Below are 20233 nucleotides of genomic sequence, written 5' to 3'. Positions count from 1 at the left end.
ATCCAGGCAGCATAGGTCCACACACCCCTGTAGCTCGGCCCTCCTCCTCCCCCTCCGCCTCCCCCCGCAGTGAAGGGAGAGGTCTGATAGGTCCGTCCTATGTGTTGTTATGTGCCTCTCAATGTGCCACGACTGACGGATGATCTGCTCATGTGGCAAATGAGCCGATGTGCGCCGGGTCTCGCTCCTCCCCATGGGGCATTCAGATGGCACACACGCACAGATTTTTTTATCTATTTAATAAGGATTGATGAGAGTCTGTTCTAAAACGATCCTGTACAAAAAAGGGAGAAATCCAGAATCACAGATATAAGTGAAGGTGATTGTCGTAAACATATTTTCTCATGTTAATCAAAAAATGTATTAAAAACCAATCACTGTACAGTCGTAACACAGTTTTATGAGAAAGACATTGAAGACCAAAGCACAATGAACTTTATAATACTTCATAGCTCAGGGATAAATGCCTTCTCTGCGGAGACATAAAATCACTTCCTATCATGTTTTCTGGGCAGAGAGAGGGAAGTATGAACCTGATAAGATTCAGCTCAGTGAAAGACAAAGCTGATGCATTCCAGAGCAGATATGAAGGCTGGTTATGTAACGAAGCAAAATGTGCAGTGCCGTCTATCACTAACAATGAACGTGGTCCAAACTCATTCTTAACGTTCCAAACATACAGTAGGCTTCCCTCTTTCTTGGCGTTTTTTTCTGTGAACTGCATTTGTATAGTTTCTGCTCCACATTGTTTTTTACTGGATGCTTTTGTACATTGTTGCTGTGATTTGTGAGGTTCTGCAGAGACAAGTAAACAAACAGCTATGAGCAGGGGCGGACTGGCAATATGTCCATTCTGGAAGAGCACAGAAGGGCCACCAGTCCGGCCTCAACCGAGCTTTACCCAAATCTAAAAGCTAAAAAGAAAAGCATCAAAATAGCGAGAAAAAGAGGATGAAAAGTCAACAAAAACACGGACAAAAACACAGACAAAAAATAACAAAAATGTGACAAAAATCTGACGACATGACGAAAAGTTTCCATCACTTTTGTAGGTCTTAGCTTTCAAATGAGGCGTTACATTGTTGCTCTCCAGTCGAAAAGCTTTTAGATTTGGGTAAAGCCCAGTATAAAAAAACATGAATCTAAAAGGAATTCCGTGGAGTATGGTGTGCCACAAGGTTAAATTTTGGGACCATTATTATTTATTATTTATATTCATGATTTTGCTTCTGTTTCTACGACCACCTTTCCCGTTCTTTCGATGATACCAATAAAAAATAATAATAATGAAAAGCCGAACTGGGGAAAATGCACTCGTTAATGTTAAGGCGGGAGGTAAAAGGTTAAAATATGTATTTGTGGAAGTGCACAATTAGGCTACGCTAATTTGGGCCAGGCTGGTCAGAGTCCAGGGCTGTTTTTCAGTCCCAGTCCGCCCCTGGCTATGAGCAAAAGACATTTGAGACCTACAAATGTGTTCTTTTGAAACACTGAGGTGGCACCAAAGGCCCGCCACACCTGCAGCACAGTGGAGGCTTCACAGGAGGCGGACAAATATGGACAAACAAAGAGAAGATGGGGAGGGAGCTGTGCCACGTTCTGAAACAGGGACAAACCCAGGAGACGGTGCACCGTTTCAGAGGACCACTAGAGGCAGTACTGCGGTTTCCCCGACCTCCAAAAACACGCGGTCAGGTTGGCCCACTGTACAATGACATATAAAGCCCAACATACTTCGCATCTCATTCGTCACAGGGACGAGTTCATAGGCACGTTTCACAACTTGCAGGGTCACTTTTCAGGGTCACTGTCTCAGAAATGCTTGAAAAGAAAACTGGCTGGTTTGCTTTATAATAAGATGCACACGTTTTTTCCCACAAATGTCTAGGTTTACAATATAACAAAGGAGGACAAAACAGATTTCACTCCACTACCAGAATAAAAATCAAGTATATTGCCTTTAAAGGAACAGGCCACGATTTTTCCATACTGAGATATGTTCTTACCTGAGCTTAGACAAGTTGATGTCTGTGTGCCCGTGGAAGAGCGTGGTAGCTTCACCCCCGTTTGGAGCTATAGGAATACATTGGGAGAGGCCAAATACTAACAACATCTTAGGTTGTTTTGCATGACTGAGGGCACGCAAAAAGACCAGACAGGTACGTATCAACTCGTTTAAGCTCAGGTAAGAACATATCTCAGTATGGAAAGACGGTGGCCTGTTCCTTTAAGTTAGCATTGGTCAGAAGCAACAGCCTCAGATTTTAACAAACAATACACAAAAATAATGAGAAAAAGAAGTTTTGAATAGCTTTCGAAGGTGAAATATTGGTGTACTTTATTGTCACATATGGAAATGTCCAATGCACTTGATCCATCCTTTAGCGCCGTCATGTCAGGAACGATGGGAAAAGGCTCTGTATGATGCAAAAACTGGTCATGGGACCCTCTTGCTGTGAGGGAAAAGTGGTTTAGTCCTGGGTTAGATTTAGTTTAGTCCTATAGTTTAGTGCAGCACATGTGGGCCGTGTTTTCCCGGCTCAAATGTCCTGATCCAACAAGTGAGATGCTGCTTCCATCAACGCTTATACTATACTGGAATCAAAAGCTTTTGTTGTGCTAAATACAGGCCATCCCCATCTGGACCGTTTCAAAAGATAAAGACTGGCTGCAATGAAATGGAACCAAGATTTGTCATTCTTCGTTCTCCGCTTTTACCATTTTGACAGATAAATTAAACCCAAGGTAGAGTTAACATCCACCAAACCTATTGTCTTAATGTAAAGAACCAAATAAAATATTAGACTAAAGAAATTGCAGTTCATATGATAAAGAGAATTATTGTTGAGACTTGAGTATGGCGTGATTGTGATATCTAGGTCACAAGTGTATTTGGTTTACATTTCTAAATATGCAGTAAGATGAATTGTTGGGACCTCAGGCTTTTTCATGCTTCACTGACGCATCATACACAGACACATACGGCCACTGTCAGCTCATAATTATGGGTCCAAGGCTCAGACACATTCAGGACCTCTGCCATTGCCTCTGGAGGAACTGAGGCACGTCTGACCTACAAATAAGCATTAACATTATCTCAACCAGACAAAACAGATATTAAAGAACAGCCAAGAATGTTAACCTTGAATGCAATGATTTCTCGTATCATCTGGTTTCTAAACAGTCCAGCGCACATGAGGAAGTGACTAAAGTAGGTTATAGTAAAACAGACGAATGAACACAGGAAGTTTAACTTAACATATTTATTTAAATAGGATCAACTTAAAGAGCATGACATTGACAATACTGAACGTAATCAACTGTACAAACTACAGGAACATTCTTCTGGTGCAGTTAATACAAAAAGGAGAGACACAGTCTGTACAGTAAATTCACTTAAATACAAGGAGAAAACTGAGGAAAGAGCCAGAAGAAAAGTCTGAACAATGTGACACATTATAATGGTATGATCGTTTTAGATGCAACTTTGCATCAAACAGCCCCCTCTTGGCTGTGGTTCAAATACTGAAACTCCAAAGACACTGTCCTGCCCTCGCCTTTAGTGGGGCCAGTGTCAGTCCCTTCCAGAGCATCGTCAGACTGGAGCTGCCCCGGCTCCGCCGTTGCTTAGCAACACGTCAAATTCCAGTGTTCTGTGCATCCAAAGAACTCAGACCTTCAAATCCTCAACCCTCTATTCGCCGAGCTGTAAAGACTCAGCGAAGGACAAACATCAGCAAGGACTAGAAAATAACATGTCTATGTGCTCGACTGAAGACATGTCGATATGTAAGGGGGAGTAGCGCTAAAGTAACCAACTGAGGCATAAAACTGAATACTACTCTCCAGACAATCCCCTTCACATCTTCAGTGTAAGCTCATAACATGTGTAGTAAAGTCTACGAGGCAGCCATATTTAAATCATTATAACATACGCTTAAACCGCGTGTCTTTAGTTCACTACATTAAAGTCCGGCGCAGATATGAATATCTCCATGTTTTCCTTTTGTCTGGTCGCGGTTGACACAGACTCCGCTCATGTGACTCTGCTGACTCACTGTGCCGCTCCGTCGGATGCGCTTTGTTCATCCTCCTCCCACCGCCTGCAAACCGACGCTGAGGCTGCCAAATCACTCCTCGCTCCATCCCCCTTCCCCAGCTTCTTACAAAACAATCTTTTTTCTTTTTTTAACATACCCTAAAGCCATGTTTATCTGCCCCTTTATCATCGTCTGGTTTGGCATTTCATTGACATTATTATGCAGATAGAAAGACACAAGAAAATGAAATGCTATTTAGCTTGGCGAGTGTCAAATGCACTGCTTAAAACCACCCCTATAGGGATAGCGTAAGGTCGGTTATTTAGGCACAGCAATGATTACAGAATTTGAAGAGCTTCTGGGCAATATTTTTCAGGGCTATGTTCAAGATTATACACTCTCTCTTTGCGTCTGTACAATAAATATGCATCTTAGTACAGAATTCGATTGCAGCAGTGTGATTGCCTTCCCAAAAGTCCCGTACAGTTCCCGTGGCTCACATGATGGAGCAGCTTTTGGAGCGCTCCTTGCTGAAAGACGAGGAGAGGAGCTCGTTCTTGTTGGGCAGGTGCAGCAGTCTTTTGGAGAGGCGGCGCACCGGGCTGGGCTTGGTGGCGGGCTGCAGTTTGTTCATGCAGGCCAGGGCCGCGGTGCGAAAAACACTGTGGATGCTTTTCTCCGACGTGAAGGCGGAGCACTCCAGGTAGGTCTCCGCTCCCAGCTGCTTGGCCAAAGAGGTGCCCTGGGAAGCACAAACGAGTCATGTTAGAAAAGAAATATTGTACTTATATACTAGTCTTTAAACAAGTCTACGATCCATTACTCAGGTCCCTGCTCTGACAATGTTCAATGTTCTCCGTGTTTAGTCTGGGCAGGGGAAAAAAAAGACTTTAAAGGGATATTGCAGGATCTTTGACATAGGGCCTCATTTCCTAGTTATCCAGAGTGTAGTTGATTTCTGGAGATATTTTTTTCTTTTGTAATTCATGCAGTTCTTATATTTGAAGAGTTAAGTGGCGCTAGGCTAGTGCAAGGCTAGTGCATGTCTATGGTATCAGCTAGCCTGCATTAAAAACAGTCTGACCCGCTCCACAGTGCACCTGAGGCAAATCACTTATAACGCCAGACTAATCATATAAATGTCTGTGTCCATAGAGTAATTTGAACCATTTTGCATTTAACCTCTTAACTTCCGCCTGAACCGAGAGGATCTTTTTCCTCACGTTATTAGATTTTTTTCCATCATTTTTTGTTGGGTATTCAACTCACTTTTGTAACTTTTTTTGGTCATTTTTCTCACATTTTAGTATTTTTTCTTCTTTTTTTCTCTTTTTTTTGGTCAAATTTTAATCACATTTTTTTCATTTTTTTATTTTATTTTTTGTCACATTTTCGTCATTTTTTATCACATTTTTGTAATTTTTTTGTCCATTTTTTCCTCACTTTTTTGTCACATTTCCATCATTGTTTTCGTCTCAGTTTTGTTGCTATTTTCACAGCTTTTTTCCAGAAGCTTTTGGACTGGGGTAAAGCCAAACTGAAGAAAATGTGCTCGGTTCAGGTGGGAGTTAAGGGGTTAAAATACCTTATATAAAGCATCAGCTTTGTGGTTGTATAAGCTACGCAGCGGCGGAGTGATCCGCTAGAAAATAGTCCCTCAAAATGCGATCATTCATGTGATGCAAGGTCAGTTATATTCCAAAAATTATTCTATCGACACAGACATTTATATGGTTAGTCTGGCGTTATAAGTGATTTGCCTCAGGTGCTCTGTGGAGCGGGTCACACTGTTTTTAATGCAGGCTAGCTGATACCATAGACATGCACTAGCCTAGCGCCACATAACTCTTCAAATATAAGAAATGCATGAATTACAATTAAAAAAATCTCTAGAAATCAACAACAGTCTGAATAACTATGTCAAAAATCCTGAAATATCCCTTTAACTCTTTTCTTTTTCTCAATTTCCCCCCATTAGTCTTTTTTTCTCCCACATGGCTTGACATTGGAGATAAACTCAATATTGTAAATTTGCATATCTTCCAAACAGCAATTTCAATACTGTCTCGTAGACAATATATTGCCCATCTCTATGTGAGAGAACTATGAAACAACCAGGATGGAGCCTGGACAAATCCAAGGTTCATGAAGTTCGTTATCAAGTGGAATCAATTAAGGAGGAACCATGTTTGAGCACATACTGTGGTTCAAAGATGAAAAAAAGAATGATCTGATGAAGGCGATGCCGAAACGTTATCATCCTTGATTATAAATTGGACATCGGCTGCTTCAGTGTGCGACGCTGTTTTTTTTATTTCTGAAGATTTTCCTCAACATCTGCACCTCTGAGACTACTTCTGGTGTGAGTTGCTTCTATTTTCTCATCTAATCCAAGTCTGAACCATGTCTAAACCAGGACTTGAAACAACACAAACCAAGTCCAAATCGAAGGACTACCGAACTAGATCTAAGTTGAGACCAAACAATGTCCAAATTGAGTCTGCACCAGGTACTGAACCAGGGTTAAAAAAGGACTATCACGTGGTTTGTAACTGACGGTGTGGTGGTGCTGGTGGTGCTGGTGGTCACCTGTTCATAGGAGATGGGAGCTTGTTTCTGGTTGGACAGTTCGATGCGGGTGCAAACATCTGTCCGTAGGTCAGTCTTGCAGCCGATCAGGAGGATGCGTGTGTTGGGGCAAAAGTCGTGGATCTCAGCTTTCCACTATAATAAAAACAAAACAAAATGTCAGTCCGATCCAACTTTATATATAAAAGCTGTTATTTCCAGTTCAGTTTGCACATCTTCTAACTATCGGCACCCGGTTCTTATGCTGTTTGTGTGACCTACAGTGTATTTACAACCTATATTAGCTTCAACTACCTACTACTACATACATTTAGTATATTTTAATACAATGTAGGTCAAGGGTAGGCAACCTCAGGCCCGGGGGCCAAATTCGGCCCTCTGGCCCCCAAGATGATTATGTGAAAAATTATTGTGCAAATAAGAGATCAAATACCTGTTAAAGTAGTCTAAAAATGAGAGAAATAGTCAGTATTTTACAATTGACCTGTCAGAACATCCCGCTTGGTCATATATAATGTTAAACAGTGATTCTCAACTGGTGGGTCGGGACCCAAAAGTGGGTCACAGAACCATTTTCAGTGGGTTGCGAGTCTATAAGGAACATTTATTCAATAATTTCCATCTGAAACTGCATGGAAACACTAACTGTGTGCTAAAATGAATGTTACTGGGTAGTTTTGAACATAATTTCAGTCTTAATAGGTTATCTACTGCTTGTTCAACAAAAGCTTGTGTTGAAAATACAATATTTTATACGATATATGACAAATTGCAGTTTTATTTGGGTCCTCGGCTCATCATCCGAGGGTAATGGTGACACTTGGGAACCACTGATGTAAAACAATGGTATTTGTAGAGAATAGTTTTTTACTTTTGGCTACAATGTTGAGGTTCGGCCCTTGGGTGTTTTGGCAAAGATGAAAATCAGCCCTCGACAATGCAAACTTGCCGCCCCCTGATGTAGGTGCTGTTTTGACTTCTATTTTGGCCACACTGCGTTGACAGTGCCTGATCTCGTGAGCTGGGATGGGCCTGGTTGGTCGTAGGATGGGACACCATGTGGGATTAACAAGTGGCTTGGGTGAGTGTTACCACCACCGAGAACGGAGTGAACAATTGTCCAATTGCACTTTGGGTGACTCGTGTCTGCGAAAAGCACTATAAATATGAAACTCCGTTCTCTATTTTGATAGTGTTGTGTCCCGTACAACACTGGAGAGTACTTTGTGTCTCAGTGTGATTGTGATTCCTGTGGATATGGAAACTTTTCATGTGGTTTGTGATCCTTACATGTACTAAATGCGTTAATGTACTGTCACATCACAAATACAATTCAATACATAAAGAGAATGTCTGTGTGGGCTCTCAGTCGTACAGGAGTGGTCCATCTTCAGTGAAGGTTCTTGAGTCATCTTCTGTAGTTGAAGTGTAGAACGTTCCCCCTCTCATCCAAAAGGCTTTGTCAGGGAACTAAAGTTTCAGCTCAGCCCGCAGACCAGATCAATAAGCAGGTAATAGGTTTGCGTTCACATGACATCACAACAGACCCTATAATGTAAAACTGAGCTGGAGGGCAACTAGTAGTAACTGTGGTAACTGGTGAACTGCAGATTTTTCTACCTTAGTTTTTGTTTAAAGAGGGGGTATTATGCTTTTTTCAATCACATAGCACCAGTCTATATCACACTACAATGATGACCAAACCTTCTGTTGGTCTGTAAATGCAGTAAATTAGAATAACTGCCTTGTATAAAATGTCTCTCTCAAAATGGCTGTAGTGAATGTCTTGAAATAGGCCTCTGTCTCTTTAAGAACCTCTGAGCCTTTCCGACACGCCCCCTCCACACGCTGTCTGTGGCATCAGTGGGGAGGGGGTTCTGCTGAGGAGCAGTGGTTGGTTACTCGGCTGGTGACGAAAGCTTTTGAGGCGTCTCCAGGAGGTGGGGGCGTTCCTAGGAGGACTCAGGCAAACCTATCCCTAAAATGGCCGCCATCAGAGTTTTTACAGATGACTCAAAAATACGTGAATGTGCCAAGGCAACACTTCAGGCATGTTTTTAATGAGGGAATGACATAATAACATGATGTAAAGCTTGAAAAAGATGATTTTGCATAATACCCCCCCTTTAATATCTCAGTCATTACTGGGAGAATCCACATGAAACAAAAACTGCGTCAAACTCCACCGTCTCAAAGTTCACTTTCAGACATACAAATAATATGTCAGGTTTGTGAATCCAATCACTGTCAAATACTGGAGAGGAAAATTCATTGTTGATTTTCATTCTGGAGATTTCTTACAAAAAAAAATTCTCCCATAGAGTTGCATTGGCCCCTGCGCTCCATTATGACCTATTAGCTGAGAGTAGGGCCGTTCAGATCCAGCCATTAGGACTCAGAACTGCAAAGATGTTTACCTACAGGTGAGAATAGCTGTTAATAGAGAGAAGGGACAAGATAATCTCCTCCCAGTGGTCTATATATACATAGTCTGCGGGCTGAGCTGAAACTTTACTGTTGCTGACGAAGCCTTTTGGATGAGAGGCGAAACATTCTACACTTCAACTATAGAAGATGACTCAAGAACCTTCATTGAAGATACATAAAGAGAACATAAGAACCATTCCATATAAGGCCTTTGAGCAAACGGACATTATTCATGTGGATTAATGAATAAAATACCTTCTTGAGTGCACTGTCTACTATGTCCGGCCGGCTGATGTCAAAACACAGGAGCACCGCGTCTGAATCACTGTAGCACAGAGGCCGAACGTTGTCGTAGTACGGAGAACCTGCAGAAACACAAAAGCACAGTCAAGAAAAAGATGTCTGTGTGAGCTCCCAGTCGTACCGGAGTTGTCCGTGTTCAATGAAGGTCTTTGAGTCATCGTCTGTACTCAGAAGATGACCCCTTTTCCCCTCTACTGAGTACAGAAGATGACTCAAATCACTTCATTGAAAAGAAGTCGAGAAATAGGACAACACTGACTCCATTTAAACAGACCCTCGACTCGAAAATGAGAAATAAAGTTTATTTTCTGTTACACAAAAGAACTTTCGCGAGCGCGGACGGATGGAGTGAGTAACCCCTTCAGACTTCTCACGCAGCTCTTAAAAAGTGGCCGTGTTGTGCGAACGAGGGGTGTTAAAAAACCAACAACAACAAAAAAAGCTAAAAGTAAGTCTGGTCTGATGTAACACTTGGCTTCCCAAATAGATCCATGCCAAAGTGATAAGAGAGCAAACAGCGCCTGACGCCCTCTCACGAACACGCACGCTGAGTTACCAGGGTTTAAAGTTCCCCCGTTATGCAAGAATTAACTAAACTTTCCGGACTGCATTCCCGTGAAGTTAAGCTGACACACTTTATCAAACTGTATTAGTGGCAGCCTATCTGTTTAATTGTTGTGTGACATCAAGGAAGTGCTTTTTCCTCCCAATGCTCGATATTGCTCTCAGAGGAAGAGCTAAAAGGAGAATAAGGATGTCCGCTTCTTATTGTTTTCCTCCTGCCAGATAATCATCCCCACACCCCAACAATAAGAATGTACTTCCTGCTATTGCCTCCTGGGAATAAATTATGACCTCCACCTTTGCTTTATAAATGTATATTAATGCAGGAGGGTCATATATGTCATAATGGACAAAGCTTGCCAGGTGTCTGAGTCCCAAAAGTCTGCATTTTTGGTGTTATATAATGCTTTGTTCAGGCGTTTAAACTTAACTTAAAGGAAAACTTGAAATGCCAGTCCTTAGTAGAATATATATAGGAAGTTTGAATTACCATCCGCCTTAAAGGGACTATACATAGTTTAAAAATGTTAAAATTCTGTATTTTCCTCCCCCTACACAGCAAAAAGTAAATATCAAGCATTGGCTTAAATTACTTGAATTGAGGAAATGTATCTTGTTTTGAGCGGTTTTCACTCATTTAGACACTTTTCCTGATCGGACCAAGTTTACTTTGCTTGTTTGAGGACATTTCAGACCAGTTCTAGGGTAAATCTCGCTTGAAATAAGAAAGTAAAATTGCCAATGAGATAAGAACAATTTTCTTACCCCACTGGCAAAGAAAATTACCTGAAATAAGGACGAAATGTATCGAAACAAGTCAGAAACATCTCAGAACAAGTGAAATAATCTAGGACAAATGCCCAACAACTTCTTAACTAGTCAAAACAACTAAAATTTGAATTATTATGCTCAAATTGAGATGTTTATACTGATCTAGTTAAATACTTTTTGCAGTGTACATGTTCCAGCCATGTCCTAATGTGTAGAATGAGCCCAGACCTGTTCACCACAACTGCCTCTAAAATCATGGACTGTAACTCAAAAAGTTGTTAATTCGGGTCCAAAGTGCCGTCATGCACGAGCTTAATATAGAAGCTGCAGTTACACGTATGACCTGACATGGCAGTAGTGAGTATAAAATGGCAAACTTGCATCTAGCCCCTTCTCATTATGGAATGAGTGGGGAAAAACACTAGATCTAAAAACTGTAGATCTAATTATAAAGCATTGTATCAATTTCATGAACTTGCAGGATCGTTTTCTGGCATTCTTGTGAAAGTGACCCTGAAAAGTGACCCTGCCAGTTGTGAAATGTGCCTGTAAACCTGCCCCTGTGAAGGATTGGGATGCTACAGATGTGTAAGGAATATTAGGGATGAGTTTGTACCCCCACCGACATTTCAATTTAGTGGCTCCCTCTTTCATTGTTTGAAATGAAAAAATCAGGTATAGGGCCTTTAACAGAGAGAATTTTCTCCTGTTGAGAAGCTTGAAAGGAGTTTACAGCCTATAAGCCAGTGAGTGAAACATCTCATTTGAAAGCTAAGACCTATAAAACCGGTCATAACTTTTTTTGTTGCATTGTTACTGCGTTTGTGTCACATCTTTGAAGCATTTTTGTCATGTTTTCATAGTTTTTTGTGGCAGTTTCTTCCGTTTTTTTTTTGTCGTTTACTGTCACTGTGCTTTTTCGTTGTTTTTGTCCTTGTTTTTGACACTTCTTTGTAGCAATTCTTTTGCTTTTGCATCCCTCTTTAGTCGTACTTTTAGTCGCTTTTCCATTGTGTTATTTTTGCTTTTCTGGCCTGTTTTTGTGGCTCTTTTTGTTGCGTTTTCAACCTCGTTTTCGTCATTCGTCTCAGTGTTAATTTCGTCGACTAAAATATTTAGTCTTAATTTTAGTCAAAGTGATATTTTTTCCGACTAAAATTGGACTAAAACTAAATTAAAAGTTTCTCATGAGACTAAAACTATGACTAAAATGTCCAGATATTTTAGTCGACTAAAATAAGACTAAATAAAAATGAAAAGGAGAGACTAAAATCATCCGAACTTCTATTGAGCGTCTGAAAGAGCCTCAGATCATGTAAATTCTCTGCCAAAGGATCAGCTCTGAGCTTTGTTCATGTGGAGCAGCTCCATGAAGCAGAGGAACAAGATTAAATATGATTATTATGAATATTATAAATGTAAAGTCGACTAAATTAGTCTTAAATTGACATGCAATTTTAGTCGACTAAAACTAGAGTAAAATTGAAAAGTTTTTTTGGACTAAATCTCGACTAAAATTAAGTTACATTTTAGTCAAAAGACTAAGACTAAAATAAAATATGTTGTCAAAATTAACACTGATTCGTCTTTTATATGGGTAATGGAGAACTGGAGAAAATGTGCTTGGTTCAGGTGGGAGTTAAGTGGTTTTCACCCTTAACTTTGGTTCAGTGTATCCCATTGTGCTTCTGCAGTGCACACTGTAATGAAATGCATAATTCCTGTAACTTGGATAATAAATACATTTTCTCACAAATGTAAAATAAACCCATAACGTCACACATTTCTCCAAATCTCAAAGCTTCGCCAAGTCGCACTTTACAAAAAAAAACATCAAGAAGTGCTGTTCTATTCTCTTTCTCAGTGCGCTCCTGCTATTCTGAAAAAATAGGCCGACTTACACAACGGGAATCTGTCAATACCGCTTTTGGAGAAGGAGCAGAAGCGCCCGGGTGATGTAAGGCTCGAGAAAGAGGAGGCAGAGAGCACATAACTTCAGCACCCACAGCCTCCCACACAAGAGCTGCCCCCCGCCGGACACACGGGTGCTCAGTCAGTGGAAAGACTTTGAAAAGAAATGTATTTTTAAGTGGCGGGAGCCCTTTTAGCCTGAAGATGTAGCCGAACGGAAAGAGAGTCTTCCAATGAATTCTTTCGCTCTGTGGAGGTTATACACACAGAACCAGCTGCTGTGAGGTAGCAGGTTTTGAGCAGACATGGTGGGTGAAGCCAGGGACACAGTATTGGTCAGTGTTTACTGTCTGTGTGTGTGTGTGTACTGTGTTCCTCTCCGTGGGTGTTTACAGTTTGACCCACTGCACCGATGTCATCCAGACAAATTGGATGAGGTCAAACATCACCGGAGCTGCGACAGTGGCCTGAAGATTTAAGCTCATCCCCAACCAGTTCATTTTGTCAGTGTGTCCGAGAGCAAGACACTTTACCCATCGCCTTTGTATGAATAGATAGAGTGAGTGGGTCAGCGGTGGCTAAACAGAGGCCGTTGTCAGACTCAGAGAATAACTGTGGCTACAAATGATTCAGCGAGTATGAGGTGGAATGACAATTGGGCCACAGCAGCGCTTTGTTAAGCTTCTAAATCGCAAAAGTCTTTATTAATGACTATTATTATTATTAGATGATTGACTGCTTTTTGAAAACTTAATGTCATATCATTACACACACTGAGGAAACTATTGTTATATTTTGAAAAAAGAAATCAAAGGAAAGAATGTTTTAAATAAGGAAAAGTAGAACCGCACATTAGGGCCCGACCGATATGGATTTTTGGGTTCCGATACCGATATGGCCGATAGCTGATACATAGGCCGATATTTGAAGTACTTTAATTTGATGGGGTTTTTTTAAAGGGGGGGTATTATGCAAAATCGACTTTTTCATGTTATCATGTCATTCCCTCATTAAAAACAACCTGAAGTGTTGCCTTGGCACATTCACGTATTTTTGAGTGATCTGTAAAAACCAATGGCCGCTGGCTGCTCTGCTTTATGACCACGACCCTGGGGGCCGCCATTGCTCCATATCGCCACTAGGCTCCCATTGAAAAGCATTGGAGTTTAGACACCTTAAAAACAACTTTATCGCCTGGTTTACATTTTTTCAACACTAGACTTGGCTAGATCTTCCTCCTGAGATAACGCTGGGTTAATCACAATATATGAAACCAGAATTCTTGAAATCTCGTACTTAATGAAGCTTGGACTGTTAGCATTGGAGCAGCGCGAGCTACACGTCACACAGGTGCGGAGTCTACGGTGAAGATCCCGCCCGTATGTCCTTTTTAGGAACATGCTTCGTCAGAGCTGGGGAGGAGGAGTCTGTAAATCCGCCATGAATTCCCCCACGGCCGTGGTCATTGTGGTAAACGGGGAGGAGTGAGCAGGAGACGTCCATTATTTTTACAGTCAAAAAACTCTGATGGCAGCCATTTTAGGGATAGGTTTGCCTGAGTCCTCCTAGGAACGCCCCCACCTCCTGGAGACGCCTCCGAGCTTTCATCACCAGCCGAGTAACCAATCAGAGCAATTTTATACAAGGCAGCTATTCTAATTTACTGCATTTACAGACCAACAGAAGGTTTGGTCATCATTGTAGTGTGATATAGACTGGTGCTATGTGATTGAAAAAAGCATAATACCACTTCTTTAAACTCTGTATAGTCTCTTTAAAGGGCCTTTACATTATGTTTGTGAAACTGTCTCCTTCAGAACCGACACAGATGCATGTGCTCTCTAAGCACTGCAACGAAAACCATAAAGTTATGAAACGCTTCAGGCACCATAAGGCGGTGTGGAGGTCATGCATATCTTTATACTCCTCTCGCTCGTGCCTTCTGGTCAGAGGCGAGAGAGCCTTCCTCTGCCCCCTGCATGGACCAGGCAACCCCTTCCCTCTGTGAGGAACCCCTCCACAGGCCAACTGGCACCGGGCTACTTCCTCTAACTCTGCCATTACAATCTACAACAGGCAGCAGGGGTTTACATAATCCACTGATAGCGCCAATGTGTCACAAGAGATTAGCTAAATATTTATTTGATATCAGCTCAAGAATGTAGTGTTGTGAAAATGCAGAGAGGGTTTGAGAGACCAATGCGATGAAATGATTAAGAGATGGTTGTTTGTTTCCCAATAATAACAATTAGGTCTATCAAACCGTGAGGTGAATGTGTAGGGCTGGCTACAGGTGCGTTTTTCTCGATGTCAGGACTTTAATGATACTTGGTTTGCGATAGCGATACCAGAACGATACTCTTTCCGATACCTATACAAACATATTGTCAACTAGAACCAGATAACAGAACAATAATGTGTGGAAGATCAGGTTCATCTCCAATGTCAAGGAATGTGTGGAAAAAAAGGGAATAATTTGGGAAGAAATGGCCGGAAATTGAGAGAAATTAGGGCAAAAAATAAGGGGGAAAAATGGGGCAAATAGGGAAAGAATGGGGAAAATGGAAGACAATGGGAAAGGATTGGGGGAAAAAATCTTTTATTTGAGCTGAAGCAACCAAGTCACTTGCTTTACTGCTGTCCCTGGACCAACAGCATCAAAACTTGGACCTAAATGCACATTGTTTTTCTATAGCTTTTGATTCTTTCCTTGTTTCGATACCAGTAGTACCTTAACTATTTTTTCCGATACCCCACTGGTATTGTTAAACGTTACCCGGCCATATGAACAGGGGCGGACTGGGACTGAAAAAGGGCCCTGGACTCTGACCAGCCTGGCCCAAATTAGCGTAAATGCAGCACTTCCATAAAAGACATATGTGAACCTCTTACCTCCCGTCTTAGCTGAGTGCATTTCCTCCAGTTCGGTTTTACCCAAATCTAAAAAGCGTATCCACTGGAAAGCAACAGCAAAATGCCTCATTTGAAAGCTAAGACCTACAAAAGTGATTGCACCCTTTTGTTCATTGTTGCAGCATGTTTTTGTTGTTTTTTCATTACTTTTTTTGTGGCTTTTCGTTGTGTTTTCGTCAGTTTTTCATTGCTTATTTTGTTGCTTTGTTGTCATGTCTTAGTTACTTTTTTGTCACATTTTTGTTGCTTTTCTGGCTCACTTGTTGCTATTTTGATGCTTTGCTTTTAAGCTCTTAGATTTGGGTAAAGCTCGGTTAAGGCGGGGCAGTGTTAATTTCGTCGACTAAAATATTTAGTCTTAATTTTAGTCAAAGTAATATTTTTGTCGACTAAAATTGGACTAAAACTAAATTAAAAGTTTCTCATGAGACTAAAACTATGACTAAAATGTCCAGATATTTTAGTCGACTAAAATAAGACTAAATAAAAATGAAAACGAGAGACTAAAATCATCCAAACTTCTATTGACCGTCTGAAAGAGCCTCATATCATGTAAATCCACTGCCAAAGGATCAGCTCTGAGCTTTGTTCATGTGGAGCAGCTCCATGAAGCAGAGGAACAAGATTAAATATGATTTTAATGAATATTATAAATGCAAAGTCGACTAAATTAGTCTCAAATGTGGTCGAATAAATTGACATGCAATTTTAGTCGACTAAAACTAGACTAAAATTGAAAAGATTTTTTCGACTAAATCTTGACCAAAATTACATTACATTTTAGTCAAAAGACTAAGACTAAAACTAAATTAAAATATGTTGTCAAAATTAACACTAAGGCGGGGGTTGAAGAGGTTAAGGAGAAAATTTAGACTGGTGGCCCAAGAGCCAGTGGCCCTTCTGTGATCTTCCAGAATGGACACATGGCCAGTCCGCCCCTGCATATGAATGTGTTCAAAATCATATATTTAGAACTATAAAAAACAACAACAACTGCAGTATGATTAGACACACATATACATCATAGGTAATATAATGTCTTCATTGTCTCTACTGAGTCTTATGAAGCCCGTGAACCAGACCAGAAGTTCTCAGCAGACCCGGCTTTAACCTGCTACTGTAAGTCCTTCCACCCGGAGTAGCAGTAGGAGTGTTACAATATTCGTAGCACATCTATGCGACTAATAACCCTAACATTTGGTCTCAGCCGTTTGCTCTCGGTTGTGACACGGTTGTAGTGCTTATCTGCTGCCAACAAATCTCGTCAAGTTTCACGCCCGGAGCCCGTTTAATTGAATCATAATAACGAGATTGACAGATTATGTCGTCTGTGTAAACAGCAGAAGCACCGGCGAGTCAAACAATGGGGAGCCGGTGTGGGGGTTCAGGAACAGGGGCTGACTGAGGTGTGGAGAGGGAGGGCGGGTTCCCCCAGGGGGTCCAAGTCACGTTTTAAACACAAACTCATCATGTGTGCTAAACTGAGCCAAATGTTGTTTCCACTTAAAAAAACATACCTGAAGTGGTTGTTTCCCATATCCCACCCTGTTAAATGGTTTGTAAGCGACTCAACTTCACTTTTGAATCTGTAAATTTGTCTAGGTATGAATCAAATCTTCAGAATCGAAAGTCATTTTCTTTGGTGAATTGGTGCAATGAAAAGCTCTTGTACTAAATGATGCGCTCCATTTCAGTGCTGAAATTGCCTTTTTAGTGGCATGTTGTTGCTAATTTGGACTTGCCAGCATGAAGGCGTGCCAGCCACCTAACAAGTATAAGGGAAACTGAAAGAGAAAGCGGTGCTACATATTTTCCATTAGCTGCATCAGGCCTATACTCAACTCTATTTCCGATAATGATGTCCAGACGTCTGAGGTAGTCACACTAAAGTACTGCACTCAAGTAGAGTATTTGGGGATGTGTACTTTACTTGAGAAGTGTTTTGGTTTAGAACTTGTTATTTTCACTTCACATTTGAAAGATACTGTACATATGAAAGTTTCGAACTTGGAGATTTTTATACATTTTCCAAAAGGGAAAAAGAGGCAAATTTGTCCATGTGATTTCTTTATTAAAGGAATAGGCCACTGTTTTTCCACACTGATATATGTTCTTACCTTAGCTTTGACGAGTTCTTTAGGACCTGTCTGATCTTCCCCCGTGCCTTCAGTCACGTAAACACAGTGCAGACGGCGTTAGCATTTAGCCTCTCCCTCTCTCCTCTATAGCTCCAAAACAGGTCAAGATAGAAGCTACCAAGCTCTTCCACGTTTTCCCTATTTAAATATGGTTACGTGAAGTGTTACACTACAAAGTATAATTACACAAAATTAAACAATGTGGATTTTCTAAGCGGATAAAAGGGGGAACTATATTGTAAGGCGTAATAATACCAGGAGTAGTTCGAAATCCGCTCAGTAATCTTCACTTTACTGTGCGGATGCCAAACTACTCCTGGTATAATTACGCCTTACAATATAGTCCCCCCTTTTATCCGCTTAGAAAATCCACATTGTTTAATTTTGTGTAATTATACTTTGTAGTGGAACACTTCACGTAACCATATTTAAATAGGGAAAACGTGGAAGAGCTTGGTAGCTTCTATCTTGACCTGTTTTGGAGCTATAGAGGAGAGAGGGAGAGGCTAAATGCTAACGCCGTCTGCGCTGTGTTTACGTGACTGAAGGCACGGGTGAAGACCAGACAGGTCCTAAAGAACTCGTCAAAGCTAAGGTAAGAACATATCTCAGTATGTAAAAACGGTGGCCTGTTCCTTTAAGCCTTAAAATGTGCACTCTATGGAATGTACTGTCTTACTAGGCCATTGAATCACAACAGTTATGGTTTGTTTGTCCCCATCGAGTTGCCGTACATAGACTTTTTGTGTTTTTGAAGCAGGGAAGTTATTAGTCCCCAACACTTACTGTACTTAAACAGATTTGTACATTCTACTTTTACTGAAATACCGGACTCTGAAATGAATTAGTGATAAAAACTGAAATCCTGAGCTGAATCGAAATGAATTCAATTCTCAGGTTCAATCGATCAGTATTTCAGACGCTTTTTACATTTTGCCAAAATTAATGAAAACTGGAATTATTTCAATTTCAAATGTCAGTATTTTTTCACAAATTCAATTCAAATCAGGCATTTCAGTGGCCTATCAATTCCCGGTGGCACAGATTTCACTGCATATTTCCTATAGCAAATACCTCAGTACTTTCACTTAAGTAAAAAGTTGAATGAGCAAGTACTTTGGCCACCTCTGCCAGACGCGTTTGAGCATAAAAACAACTGACCCTTCTTGTTTCTTTACATGGCGTAGTGATGAGGGGGTGCACAATGCTCACCTGACGTGTCCCACAGACTGAGCTCCACTCGTTGCTCCTCCAGGTCTAAACAGCGAGTGTAGTTCTCGAACACCGTGGGGACGTAGGTCTGCGAAGGAGCAGGGACACGAGAGATCAGCAAAAAGCACCGGGTCTATTTCATTCATTACCAGGTATTTACTCATTTACTTTTATCTGTAATTGAAAAAAAAAACCAAAAACATATACAATAAATTGGGCCTAATAATAATAATAATAATAATAATAATAATAATAATAATAATAATAATAATAATAATAATAATAATAATAATAATAATAATGCATAATTATAAATAAATAAATAATAAATAAAAAAATAAAATAAAAAAATAAATAAAAAAATAAAATAAAAAAATAAAAGGAGACCATGCATTTAACAGGAGCAGGTACGTACATATTGTCAGTAATCGTGAACAACATGAAATAAAATAAGAATGATAACATATATAATAATAACAGCAACGTGAAAAACTGACGCTTTGGCCGATAAAGGCTACGCACCTCGGGGTAATAGTCCTTGGCCAGCACTTGTAACATCGCAGTTTTACCGCATTGGACTTCCCCGACCAAAACCAGTTTACATCTGGCCACGAAGGGCTGGGTGAGTCTGCGCTCCTTCATCTTTTTGTTGCTGCTCGAAATGTTTAAAAGAAGCGGCTGCTCAAAAAAAAAGCTGGAGGTAAAGTTGGTAAATGGTGCAGTGCTCGCGCGGTCAGGCGGCGGAGAGAGAGAGAGAGAGAGAGAGAGAGAGAGAGAGAGGCGGAGCTGCGCTGGATGAGGAGAGAGGTCTGAGAGAGGAACGGGCACTGCGGAACTTTATATTGTCGAGCAGCCAATGGGAGAGCAGCAGAGGGGGGGGGGGGGGGATAAGAGAGAGAGAGGGGGGGAAGAGAGAGAGAGAGAGGGATAGAGAGGGATAGAGAGAATGGGAGAGAGAGAGGGAGAGAGAGAGGGACAGAGAGAAGGGGAGAGAGACAGGGAGAGGGAGAGAAAGGTGGGGGAGAGGGGGGGAGGAGAGAGAGGGGGGAGAGACAGAGAGAGAGATGGAGAGAGAGTCAGAGAGAGGGGCAGAGAGAGAGGGAGAGAGAGAGAGAGAGGGAGAGAGAGAGAGAGGGGGAGAGAGAGAGGGAGATAAGAGAGAGGGACAGAGAGAAGGGGAGAGAGAGACAGGGAGAGGGAGAGAGAGGGGGAGAGAGAGAGAGAGAGAGAGGGAGAGGGGGGAGAGAGAGAGGGAGAGGGAGAGAGAGAGAGAGGGGGGAGAGGAGAGAGAGGGGGACAGAGAGAGGGGGAGAGAGGGGGGGGAAAGAGGGAGAGAAAGGGGGAGAGAGGGAGAGACAGAGTGAG

At 41.3% G+C, this 20233-nt stretch overlaps 1 protein-coding gene across 1 annotated transcript; it reads right to left on the bottom strand.

The window, feature by feature from the left end:
• Window positions 1–3272: 3272 nt before the first annotated feature.
• LOC306964736 (rho-related GTP-binding protein Rho6-like) lies at window positions 3273–19586 on the bottom strand. Its single transcript, XM_079558855.1, has 5 exons — window positions 19391–19586; window positions 18869–18956; window positions 9312–9421; window positions 6630–6764; window positions 3273–4782 (listed from the first exon to the last, which is right to left on the bottom strand). The coding sequence occupies exons 1-5, from the start codon at window positions 19508–19510 to the stop codon at window positions 4537–4539; spliced, it is 699 nt and encodes a 232-aa protein (XP_079414981.1). The 5' UTR covers window positions 19511–19586; the 3' UTR covers window positions 3273–4536.
• Between the last annotated feature and the right edge of the window lie 647 nt (window positions 19587–20233).

This window comes from Gobius niger (assembly GCF_951799975.1).
Source record: "Gobius niger genome assembly, chromosome: 6".
NCBI classification, from domain to species: domain Eukaryota; kingdom Metazoa; phylum Chordata; class Actinopteri; order Gobiiformes; family Gobiidae; genus Gobius; species Gobius niger.
Note: the sequence above shows the minus strand (reverse complement) of the source record. Positions and strands in the feature narration are given on the sequence as shown.

Excerpts from the sequence above, each read along its gene's own strand:
- LOC306964736 (XM_079558855.1), bottom strand. The coding sequence starts at position 19,510 with ATGAAGGAGCGCAGACTCACCCAGCCCTTCGTGGCCAGATGTAAACTG. Across the intron at positions 9,422-18,868 it reads CAGTCTGTGGGACACGTCAG|GTTCTCCGTACTACGACAAC; the intron begins GTGAGCATTGTG and ends GTGTTTCTGCAG. Across the intron at positions 6,765-9,311 it reads TAGACAGTGCACTCAAGAAG|TGGAAAGCTGAGATCCACGA; the intron begins GTATTTTATTCA and ends TTTTTATTATAG.